The 13,297-nt window shown below is 42.2% G+C and overlaps 1 protein-coding gene across 1 annotated transcript in view; it reads left to right on the forward strand.

Annotated features, from left to right (window-relative positions):
• Window positions 1–2,346: 2,346 nt before the first annotated feature.
• Window positions 2,347–13,297, forward strand: part of LOC146316839 (A disintegrin and metalloproteinase with thrombospondin motifs 20) — a 107,226-nt gene continuing 96,275 nt past the window's right edge. Inside the window, exons 1-3 of the mRNA XM_084735143.1 lie at window positions 2,347–2,547; window positions 2,692–3,056; window positions 10,908–11,076. Of these exons, the coding sequence (XP_084591269.1) occupies window positions 2,457–2,547; window positions 2,692–3,056; window positions 10,908–11,076 (625 nt within the window). The 5' untranslated portion in view covers window positions 2,347–2,456. The remainder of the gene's footprint in view (window positions 2,548–2,691; window positions 3,057–10,907; window positions 11,077–13,297) is intronic.

Raw genomic sequence — 13,297 nt, forward strand, 5'->3', positions numbered from 1 at the left:
TCACACGTCCATCAACTTTGTGTAAGACTTTACGTGCCCAAATGATTAACGAGAAGCTGACCACATCATGGCCAAGGAAGTCCACTTCCTCCAATAGATGACAGTGAAGAATGGCTCATAATGCCCTCTGTGCTAATTATTTTGTGCTTTGATTGCTTAATATTTTCCCACGAGTTATACATACTACTTCAAATTGTCAGTGCACATTGTGTGCATAACCGCAATGTAGACCTGCAGAAAAATATATAAAAAAATATATATATATACATTCGTACAATTGCACTCATGTTGTATTATCATAAGGCCTTAGCCATTATCAAGCCATTGTAGCCATTACTGAGAATATTACACCACTGGAAATAAGGATGTAAGAGGCTGCCACAGTGTCAGTACAGGTTATTAAGTTCATCTATGTAGCTGCATGCTCTGCAGTTCAATACATCCACCCTACAATAAATCTTTCCTTTATAAAGCTCTTTACATTAGGTATTACTTCAACCCCTTAGGATTTCTTCATACACAAACAGTGCTTACAATAACACAGTGACACCACCCATACACCGATATGAAAGGTGCTTCTATATTTATATTTATCCACCCATTGGGTACGCACATTTATTTTTCTAATGTGTCCTGCCCGTGGACAAAGTGATCGTCCCCTTGAATACATACTCCCCTGACAGTTTTAACAAAAGCTTATTATGATAGTCTCCAAAAATATGATCTACTCTGGCTGATACTGATTTTTTGAAAAAGTTATTAAAATTCAATATTTAAACTCTGGAGGCACCAGGATTCTCCTCCTGCAGTGGACGCTAAACACCTCCCCACACCTCCACCAAGCTAAGACGACTTAACCGGTCTGTCCACCGAACAAAGAGGGTTAAAACTGATATCATCCCTCCATCAAACGGGTACGACAGCAAACAAACCAACCTCCAAAATGTCAGAGTTACAGAGCTTTACTTTAAGGACCAGCGTGAAGGATTTGGTTGCATCTAGTGGTGAGCTTACAAATCGCAAACACCTTGTCTCACTCTGCCCTCCAAGGCTGTCGGAGAAACTAGTGCACCTGCGAAACTTGTGCAACATCCAAAATGCCATATTAGAGCCAGTGTTTGGTTTGTATAAAAGCCTCCATGGAGGAAGACCTGCACCTGAGGGCTGCACATAAAAATCCACAAACATGTCTTAGGATTTGTGACTGGTCTCATAATGGCATTTAACATTGACGAATTGCTCCCAATAGTTACTCTTGCAACCAGCAGCTTGTAATATGTTCTGACAGAAGGTTGTTAAGGGGAGCGCAGTATAATGCAGTAGAGATGTAGTGTATTAAAAATGAATTAAAGTACAAGCCATGCTTTTCACGTCATATTTCGAGGGCTACACAAAATGTTTCTGAGGGCGACCACTGGCCCATGAACTGCACTTTCATAGTGTTCTAACATAACAAAAATAATTCTTATTTTTAGGTGATTATGCAATAATGAAAACATACTTCTGAATGTTATATTGAATTTCTGCAATGTTCAGCCAATAATCTTACACACTGAACCTTTAATACTGCTTCTCACTGCTCTCTTGTGGGCAAACTAATGGAGACATGAAAAATATAAATATCTGTGCTTCAGTTTCTTGTTACTTACTGGCAGATATTATCAATGATAAGCTAATGTTGACCGTTATATCGGCCTGGCCAATATGTCAGCCTATAGCTCTGCAGTATGTTGAGTGAAACAAATAGGCTGAACTCACTATTTAACACCCCAGACACTCCCAAGTCTATAATATTTGCTTCATTGTATTATTATTATTTTATCAGAGGAGATTCTGACATAAAATAAGGTCAGTTTAGTACTGCACAGCAGTACTTTAGTCTGTGTCATTCACATTTTCAGTACTACTGTGCACAAACGTTTTGGTTGATTTTCTCACTCTGACTGGTTCATTTTATTTCCAGCCTTTTTTTTTTTTTAACATTGCAGCACTGAAGCCTGCCCCATGTGTGGTGGTCGACGCGCACTCACCATTGGCTCGGCAGCCTATAGGGGCGTAGCTTCGCAGTTGGTGAGTGCTTAGGGTGCACGGGGTGTTCTAGGGATGGCTAAGGGAAAGCGTACTTGGCACTGATCCCTCCTTTCAGTATAGACTACAGTTTACATTAGGCAGCATTTTTTTTTTTTGCCCTGTCTGTCAGGGGGATGAATGTGTCATAAAGAGTTGGCGTTTATAGAGGGGCAGTGGATGCATGTTTAGCAATGCGATGAGGCCAGTGCACTTTGCAAGACTTGCGCTGCAGAGAGCCTCCGCGGATCCCACGACCTGTTGCTGACAAGCCGCGGAGAGAAGCAGAGGGAGACGGGGAGGGGGAGCCGCTCAGGACGGGACAGACTGAGGGTAGGGTAGGGTACTGCCTTGGAGACGACAGCCCGGCTTTCTTCGCGGAGGAAATCATGCAGTTTGCAATCTGGCTGGTTGGACTAATGTGTCATCTGTCAGCACTTGTCCGGGACACTTTGCAACATCGATTGCATCCGAAACAAGGTAGAGTTTGCTTTGATTTATGATCCCGTTGAAGGTGTTTTAACTGTAATCTGCGCCGTTTTAGATGATGCCCGGCTGCAGCTGCATTTATTCCGCTGCCACTGCTTTCTCTCTGAACTTTCTCTGACTTTTTTCCCTCCCCAGAAAGCTTCATCAAGCAGCTGTCATCGTATGAAATCATCACCCCGCTCCGTGTGAATGACTTCGGAGAATCATTCCCCCACAAATTGCACTACAGGAGGAGACGCAGGAGTCTGAATGATGACCTGTCGGGCTTACGGGTTCACTACAGGATTGATGCATTCGGGGAACGCTTTCATCTCAATCTGAGCGCAAACTCCGACTTCATCGCCCCCTCTTACGCAGTGACACACTTGGGAGCGGAGCGGAGCAACGCCACGGACTCCCACTTCTTCACTGACCCGAGCGATATGCGCCACTGCTTTTTCCGCGGACACGTCAACGCCAGGAGCGACTACCCCGCCGTCTTCAGCCTGTGCACTGGACTTGTGAGTAGCACCTCTACTTCTCAAAGGTTTCAATGCTGACAGACCTGCACGCTTTCTCCCGTTTTCATCCATGCATGTCCCCCATAACCCGCAGCTGAAGTGGAGTGTGTAGAAGTGTTACTGCACTAATGTCACTGAGGAGGAGAGCCTGCAGAGCTGCCTGTGTCTCTGCCTGTGGTGTGATGCTACTGTTGCACAGTGCAGTCTGTGCATCAGGGTGCAGTAGTGGAGGAGTTTCCCAAACTTTTTCATGTCAAGGACCCCACAATTTATGCACATTAGACCGTAATTTGAGAGATTGTTTTATCTTAAGGAATCCCCTCTGAGTATTTCTTTAAAATTAATTTTTACTAACTTCCAAACAAAGTGACAAAAGTTGAAATATTGCATTCCTTTTTTTTTTTGCTGGTCCCCCCTACAACCCCTGTTGTTCCCTGGACCCCAGCTGGAAAAGCACTGGTGTACTGATTATAGACATGGGTGGGTGTGACAACAAGCAATCCAACCTGCTGAAGTGCTATTGAGCAAGGCACTAAGGCTGCGTTCACACTGCAAGCAAAAATGGCCCAAATCTGATTATTTTGCTCATATATAATCTTTTTTTTTCTTTATTGTTCAGATCTTTTTTTTTTTTTTTTGTTTGGCTGTTCATATGATTTTTTTATGTGGCCTATACCAGATTCCAGTGGTCAGGGTCCTGAAATGACTTGCATGCACCAAAGAACAACAATAAAGACATCGCTCATGGCACGCTGTTATATGAAAGTAAACATGGAGGCCATCAAAGTCACTTATTAGTGATCAGATGATAATGAGGATGAGATGGAAGGCAGACAAATTCTTTATGATGGCTTTTTGTGGAGCAGTGACTTTATCTTCTGCACAGAGGTGTGTGTGGATGTGGAGTGGTGGGATAATGATGTGAGGTATGTGACGTATTTGCAGAAACAGATTTCATCCAAAATTTTAGGTAAATTGTTCACACTGAACACACTTCTGTGCAAGAAAAAAGAGATTTGGGCCACTTGCCTGCAGTGTGAATGTAGCCATTCAATACAGATGTAGTTAAAACTAGCTCTTGACATCTTGAAATTTTGTTTCCATGAAGCAATTCGAGTCACCACTTCTGGCCCCCGACTCTGCGTCCACACACACACACACACACACACACACACACACACACACACACACACACACACACACACACACACACACACACAGAAATAGCAGCCATTGCTCCACAAAAAAGCCATAATTAAAAATTTGGCTCTCTGTCTCCTTCTCCCTCATTATGATCTGCTCACTACACAGCAACTTATAAAAGAAACCGTAAACACTGACCTCAATGGCCTCCATGTTTACTTTTGTAAACGTGCTGCGAGTGCGGGTCATTTCAGGACAGTGACCAGTTCTCACTGGAATCATCTACTGGCCCACATTTAGAAAATAATGTGAACAACCAACCAAAAAATAAGATCTGAGCAATGAATCCAAATCGAGTACTACCACAACCTTAAAGTCCTGATCAGATCTAGCTAAGGTCTCCGCTCTTTGGTTGGGGCCCAAACAAAAAGGCAGATTTAACCCATCTAAGCTTACAGCATGTGTTGGTATCTGGTGTCATGCCTGTGCTTTTACTTTATCAACCACTTCTTTGCTGCTACAGGACACATCTAAATCTTTACAAACCAAAGTGTAACCTTCACAAATGCTGAATATTTGCTGGTTCCAGCTAATAAAATGTGATGACTTGCACACTCTTGTATATGGCACTGTTGGCTGGACGAAAACAGCTACTTTAAGATGTCACCTCGGGGTTCTGGGAGTTTTTTTCTCTATAGTTTAATTGACTTATGAGGAAAATAATTAAAATAATTATCAGATAAGTCATTAATGAAGGTAATCATTAGTTGCAGCCTCAAGCGACAGATATCATCATTCAGTCTAAAGCAGCTGTTTGCTGTTTGATTGCCCTACACCATATCTGTTAGATCTGATGGTGCTGTAACAGAGTTATTGGGTAATAATGAGTTTACAGCCCCGTTATACCACACAAGGATCCTGATGCCTGAGTTATTTTGTTTGCTGACTCCTGTGTGGGAGAATCTGATAAGTGTTGAAGGGGATGACTTCATGGGTCACATAAGGTTAGCGGTCCGGGGGCAGGGGGTTGACCTCAGTCGCGCCAGCCGGATTCTGCCGTGGACTCTGCCTGGTGGTGCTGGTGGGGGTGTTTGGCCGACCACAGGGACACAGACAGGAGTACCACGGCCTTGGAGTCTACCTCCCCGTTACAACCCCCTATCAGTGACATAATCTTTATTTTAGATAGGTGCACTGTGTACAGTACCAGGATAGCATGTCAGCTGCACTTTGAGGATAGTACATTCACAACGCATGTAGTGATTGTACTCTTAATGAAACCTGACATAATGATAAAAACACATCGCTGTATATTATCACTTTGTTGGGATTAACTCCCATTCAGTGTATGTTTGCAGAAAAGACACCACCAAATAAAGTGTTTTTTGTGTGTGCATAGAAGGGCTCGATATTAAAGGTGCAACTAACGATTACTGCCTTTATTGATTAATCTGTCGATTATTCTCAATTAACCAGTGAGTTGTTTGGTCCATAAAAGGTCAGTAAATGGTGAAAAATGATGATTATTGATTTCCAAAGCCCAGGATGACGTCCTATGTTTTGTCCACAACCCAAAAATATTCAGTTTGCTGTCATAGAGGAGTGAAGAAACTAGACAACATCCACATTTAAGATCCACAGGATTTGGATATTTTTCATTTAAAAAATTACTCGATATGAGTGGGTAAATGCAACCTATAGGACAGCTTACATCATTCAATTACATCATTTCGTTATGCAGCCTATAAAACCAGGAAAAGACAACATCTCATGCCATATCACCACATAAAAATATCCAAAATCTGAGACTATATTAAGTCTCATGTCACAATATTGATACAGCCTAATATTGACATATTGCCTAGCTCTAGTGTATTGTAATTTAAGACATGAGGTATGCTGGAATTATCAGGGTAATAAGCCTTTAATTGTCCCTCTGCCCAACTTTGATGTATGACTCACTTATCCAAACATGTTTGCATCCTTTTCAAGGAATCCCTGTTGCTTATCGGCATCATCACTCATTGAGAATGACAGGACAATGGAGACAGCACCAGAGGCTATTGGGTCATAAATGTGTCCATATCTGATCACTGGGGCTTAATGGCCAGGCACATTTTGCTGGGATGAGGTCATTAAGGAATAATTAAGCTCTAAAACAAAGGGGGTCATTCTAGAAAAAGCAGGTTCCCCTTTCGTCCAGAGTTGCTCAAAGCCGTCCCCAGGGGGGAATCGGGGGGGGCGGGGTTGAGAAGCTTTTGGCCTTTTCAGACTGAGCTGTGACGGGCAGGAAAGAGGAGAAATGCTTGTGAGGAGGACACAACTGCCAATGAAGGTTGTGTGGAACTTAAGGATTGCTCACAGCGTGGGAAATGTTAGTTCCTGAAGGAGCACAATAGAAGTGTGTGGTGAGTCACTTTGTCCTGAGAAATGAAACGATCTTCATTCCAGCACCGAACGATGCAGCTCTGTGCAAAGATCAGGCTCACAACACCTTTATGTGCTGTTTAACCTCAGAGATTGACTGCGACTGCACGTCACGTTTGCATGACTCAGCAGCAGGGTTTCAAAGTGTCTCTGTGGGATTTGATAAAACAGATGTGTGCCAACAGTCATTCCATCCGTGTCACGAGTGTGACCTCACTTCAAATAGGAGTCCCTCAGCTGTAAGGTCCAGTTCAGCACCCACTGCTGAACAGCAACCATTGTGTCTGTCCAAACTTTTGCCAGAGTTGCTGCTGAGCTAATGCTGGGAAACCCTGAAACTCTGCCCCCTCCATTGACTAAACACGGCATTTGTCTGTTCAGCCTTCCGTTAACACCACATGAGAACTTTAGAAGGGCTCAACCATAATCATCTAATTAACGTTAACTCACTGTAGATAGTCATTTACAAGATACAGGTAAACATCAACCAGTTGTTACGTTGTATAAATCATTCATTACGTTTAGATCACTACAACAGTAGTTCTAGTTAGGCTGCTACATTCTCATACTTAATTAAAAGGTACCTAAATCTTTGTGCAGGAGTAATTAGACAAACGTTTGGCATCTCACAATTAGATGAGACTAAGCTGAATGTTTTAAATGCTGGGAGTTCTCCACAAAAGGGGGCCGTTCATCCCAAAATCAAAAATATCTAATTTTCCTCTTACCCGTCGTGCTGTTTATGGATTTAGCTCATTTTGGTGTGAGTTTTTGAGATATCGGCTGCAGGGATTTCTGCTGTCTCTCAAATATGATATAACTGGCTGTTTCTCAGCTTGTGGTGCTCAAAGCACCAAAAAGACATCTGAAGAACTCAACAGTAATATCTCTTTCCTGAAATCATGACCCGGTTACTCAAGATAATCCACGGACCTTGTTGTGAGCAATTTCACGCAGGGACACAGCGTGTTTGCTGTGAGAGCTCCTCAGCTGTGGAGCAACCTGCCAGAGGAACTCAGGCTCACTAAACCAGTATCTCCTTTTAAATCTCTTTTGAAGACTTATTTACATCAAGGCTTTCTTGTATTTTTTTTTTTAAATTTCATTTCTTAACTATTGAGTTAAACCGTGCTTTATTCTTGACGTTGCACTCACTGCTTTAAGTATTTTAAGTTTAATTGCACAAATTGTTTTTATATTTTATCCTCTTTATTTTATTTCTGGTTTTTAATCACCCAAGTTTCATTCCTCTTTTATTCCTTATGCCTGCTTACTTACGCATTTTATTTAGATTATGACTGACATATGGGTCAACTGATATTGTCAGCCCGATATTGGACATTACCTGTCTTTGTCACAAGTGTTTTGAGGGATCACTGCAAAGAAATTTGTCTTTACATATATATATTGCTTATTTGGCTGGGCCCTAAATTTATTGTTGTCTTTTCATGTGTAAAGCACTTTGAAACACTGGTTTTGATAAGTGCCATACAAATAAACTTTTATTATTATTGCTATTAAATGGTTAACCAAATCATGATGACTTACTTCTACATTGCTAAATGTATAAAAGGGTTAAAAGGTCTCACGATTGTTTGTAATTTTGATGGTTATAATTTCAGCAGTGACTGATTGTGAACTATTACAGTTAATATCTGACCTATCTGAGTCAGCATATTCTTTTCATGTGCAAATGTCAAAAATCATCTTCAAAATTATGGAAATAGTGCAGAAGTGGTGCCCAGGGGCAGCGCAGAATGACTGTGGTTCAATCACAACCTTTTCAAATGAAACCTGTCCTAATCTGTAAATGAATCCTACTGACATGCAGTGCAGTACAGTATGCACACATGCAAGTGCATGCTTCATACCAAAGCCATCAATGACTTCTCTGTTTTTCTGCTTTAGTTTGGAACTTTTATGACGAAGCATGGCGAATACTTCTTGGAGCCTCTATTAAACTTCCTTTCTAGCAAATGCCAACCTTATCACCGCACAGAATAAAGTGCATCTATTCACGGATGAGAGGCTTGTGCTCCTAAGAGTGCAGGATTTCCATGAGTAGATGCACACCTCCTTCTGTGTGGTGATTTGGTTAGCATTGTAGTTTAGGGCTGTCAGTTTGTATTCGAAATTCGAATGTTCATTTAAACGTGGCGGGAAAAGTTTATATTCAAATTGCAATGATCTGTTCGCTGTTTCAATTCAAAATTTACATTCTAAGCGCAACAGACCCTTTGAGGTAGTTTGTCTTGAGATCCAGCAGAGGGCGCTCTAAAAGTCACCTTGACGTATCGTGTGCCCTATTGACCTATCAGTAAATGAAGCTGGTAATGTTGTTTGGTACAAAAATGGATGACATTAGCAAGAAAAGCCATCCCCAGCGGCATCTGAGAAGCAGTGAGTGGCACTATTTTGGGTTCTACACCATAGATAGCAAAGTATACTTATGACTACCGATACTCACCTCAACAATCAACCATAGCTGCTATAATAGTCCATGCAGTATAAGTTATTGTTGAATGTACTGGGTAAAGTGAGGTACATATTGATGGATCTATAATAATGTTTAATTGAAATGTTTCATTGTTGGTGGTATGTAAAGTATAATTCGTTCTCATGCATTCAGCTGCATTGTGATTCTTATTTAACTTTGTCTGCTTTAAGAATGGCATCTTATGGTATACAACCTCTAAGATATTTTCAAAGTCAGAAAAGTATAGACAAAAACTTTATTTTCACCATGGGACGAAAGCACTCAGTTGGGGCGTCAAAAATTAAATAACTGTGCGCAGCCACTGTAAGAGCTGCATCAATATGTTCTTCACTTTACTTTATACATACAATGATGACTTATTATACTGCATACTGCACTGAGTCACATCTATAATCCTTTATGATGTTTATATAGTCCAGAAAGCATTTTGTGTGTTTGTACAAAAACTCAGCCATGCCTCACGATCCCACACTGTAACAAGATTCTAAACTTGGATTCATTCCTGCATGGCAGAAGCGGTTTAATTCATTCACACTGGCTTGTCAGAGCCGAAGAAAGGCTAATACTGCAGGACAGCAGTCGAAGTAGAGCGCCGCGATAAACACTACGGCTGAGAGATTGTTCTTTCAGTGTCCTATCCTGTGTCATGTTTTCACAGGCTCATTATTACACTGAACACATGTAGCACTTAGGGCCTGTAGCACTTTAGAGGAAGTGCGGTGCATACGTGCAGGCCAACTAATCCTTCGCCCCTTGGAAGGCGGAGAGGAAAGGTACACATACAGCTTGTACACGTTTTCCATATCCGATTTGTGTGTTTTCCATTGTCAAACGTCCATCACCTGTGGGGGCGGTTATGGAATAATGCTGCCTTAAAGATAACATTCCAGTGTCCAATATCCTGTTTAAGTGTGCACATGAAATTACCATACAAACACCATTGTGCCTCATGGCTGAGTGAGCTAAGAAGCTTTGTGAGAGACTGAGCTGCCAAATCAATATTAGCATTCCTCTGTCAGCAGCAGATCTGTCCATATATGATGATGTCACTTCTCCCAGTGTCAGTTTGTGAGGGGAAATAAGTTTTCGCACTCAGGACAAGCATTCTTAAAGGCCTCTGCATGAAGGAGTGAATTGGCTACCAGTTTCTTTAAGGACAGATTTTAAGATTTTACTTTTAAAGCCGTTCATGGTCTGGCCCCAGAATATATATCTGAACTGCTGTTCTCCCACGAACCAGTCTGTATCCTCAGATCCTCAGGCAGGAACCTGCTCGCGCTTTAAAACGAAAGGGGACAGAGATTTTCTGTCAGAGCTCCTCGGCTGTGGAACGACCTGCTTGAGGAACTCCAGCTTTCTTTTTACACTGCCTTTATATAATTTTGAACCATCTTAAAGTATAAAATATTCACACTTTGTCACAAATGTTAGCCACTTTTGACAGATATTTGCAAAATCTGTTTGGTCATGTATATAATGTATATTCTGTGTAAAGATTATCAACCAACTGACAGTGAACTTTAGTTGTTCTCTGACCTTTCTGAGTCAGCATGTTCTTTCCATGTGCACCTGTCAAAGATATCTTGATCAAAAGCGTGGAAACAAAATGCACAGTGGTGCCCAGGGGCAGCAGAGAACGACTGTGACTAGACCACAACCTCCTTCAAATGAAACTATGTCCTAATCTTTAAATGAACCTACTCACAGAACAGTACAGTATGCACACATGCAAGTGCATGCTTCATACCAAAGCCATCAATGACGTCTCTTTTTTTCTGCTTTAGATTGGAACTTTTACGACGCAGCATGGTGAATACTTCTTGGAGCCTCTATTAAGTGCTGCGGGGGAGGAATATGATGAAGAACACAACAAACCTCATCTCGTCTATCGACAAGAGAGGAATAAGAGCATCTCGAAAACTGACAACAACACAGAGCCATGCGCTGCCTCAGGTAACAGACTACAGACTGCCTAACTACACTGCCTGTAACCACTGTCTGTCTGACTTCTGCCCGCAAACTCTTACCTTCTGATGACCTGCATTCACTTTCTGAACCACGGCAATAAACGCTGCCCTAAAATGTAAATTACACTCAGTCACGATCTTTTGGCTTTCAGGGTACCCAAGAGATTTCAACCTTGATTAAGGGGTGTTGCTGAAACCTCCTCAGCTTAATTAAGCAGAATGCGCTCCAGCCCTTCCTCACTTGCGTTCTGCCGGAGCATTCGATCCCAGGTCTGTGGCGGGAGCTCAGAGGGAAGGAATAATTAGTTTTTAGTTTGCAGTCGCGATGAAAAGAGCTGGAGAGGTTTTCCGCTTGGGAGGCTGCTTGAAAGTTCCCCCAGTTTCATTTGAATTTTTATGGTTGAGGTCTTTGGGTGGTGGAGAGGCCCTCGAGAGAAAGCGGGGTGACCGAGAGGAGTTCACTGTGCTGGAAGGCCTCAGAGTCGTCCTCGTGGGGAGCTCCGTGGGCGGCCTTTGTTGTGCCTTGCAATAAATCTTTAATGTGCAGGCCGCTTGATTTGCTTGTTGTCTGAAGCCGCCCATTGTCGCCTGGTGGCGGCCATTGTGTGTGGCGGCGGTTTAAAGAACTTGGACTGACCTGATGGGCCAGGCCAATACCTCCTTAATATGCTTTGCCCTTTCATTCTCAGTCTGTGTGTGGTAAACAGACTGAGAAATCTGGAGGGTCTCTCAGCCCCCACTCTGAGGCACTTTTAAATATACTCTCCCTTAAGAGCCGGTGAGGTGAAAGCTTGGTGAGCGACCCCTGACTTCTGAAGTCCCAGGAACATCCATTGTCATCTTTCACTCGTCGTTTTAAGTCCTAGCCTGTCATCCTTTAAAGGGATAGTTTGGATATTTTTAAGTAGGGTTGTATGGGATACTTACTCATAGTCAGTGAATTAGCTACCGTTTAATTTTACCTCTCAGGACACAGGAGTTTCTCGTCAACCGCTGCCTCAATCTGTTTGTTTGTTTGTGTTATTTTGTGACTTCAGTCTTTTTAAGGGATAGGGATAGTTCAGATTTGCCACAGTAACACTAACAAACAGATCGAGGCAGTGGTAGAGCAGCAGCTTTGTGTGTGAAAGAGTGAAATATTTGGGTTGTATAACAGCGGTTTCCTGTTGGAAACGGCTGTCTGACAGCAATCTAAAGCAGTGAAAATATTCTAAATAAACGACACACTCAAACTAATATGAATGTTTTTAGATTGGCCCTAAAATATGTTTTCCTGCTGAATCAGCAGAACATTTTTTTAGCCTGGTATTCTTGTCCGCTTCTCCAAACTGGGGCTGTGTCGACAGTTAGTTCTTCATAAAACCCCATGTCAAATAGTCCAAACTATCCCTTTAATATCTACTTTTTTTATCTCATAATCTCATTTATTGGCAGATATCCTCCTTCTAGACATGATATTCAGTGTACAGCAGGAAATAGTAGGGGGGAAGATGGGCATATGAATGAGACACATGTAGCGCTTCATCAAAGGGCAGCAGGTAAACAATGAGCAGCAGGATTAAAAGAACCAGTGGGGCTGGATTAGGACTGTGAGGTGTCCCAGGCTGCGGCTCCTCAGCGTTATCAGATAGGCCCCTTTCCAGATGCAGCGATAAATGGGCTCTTTGAAGGCTTTACTGAGCCAAGACTAACAGGCCTGTCCTGTCTTTTTATGGGAAGGAGTGCAGTACACGCTGCTACTAGCAGGTTAGATATAAACACCGGCTTGGCGCGTGCTGTTCTGCTTGCTAAACACTCATAGTGGCTTCTCCTGTTCTTGGATTTGGATGTTTTCCTCTCAGCTTTGGACTTTTAAATGTGCACTAAGTTCCTATATCTCTTCCCGTCTCACTGTACTGTTTGTCTGTCTTTCTTTTCCTTATGTTCCTCATTAGACTGAATCAGTGTCTAAATATGGGGTTCTTAACCACAGTCTACACGCTGAGAGAGAAAAAAAGTGTTGAGAAAAATAGAACCAGCGAGTCGAATATTTGTTAGCTGGGTTTCTAAGCAGCAGTTTAGGACTGTGCCCTTAAAACTGAAATGTGTACCTTACTGTATGTTACAGCAGAGATCATAGATCATTGGATTTCTGTGACAGTCTAACTGGCTACACAGAGCTGATTAATGTTTCTCAGTGGCAGACTATGGAGAGTGAGTGTAACCCA

This window comes from Lutjanus erythropterus, chromosome 13, assembly GCF_056507025.1.
Source record: "Lutjanus erythropterus isolate fLutEry1 chromosome 13, fLutEry1.hap2, whole genome shotgun sequence".
NCBI classification, from domain to species: domain Eukaryota; kingdom Metazoa; phylum Chordata; class Actinopteri; order Lutjaniformes; family Lutjanidae; genus Lutjanus; species Lutjanus erythropterus.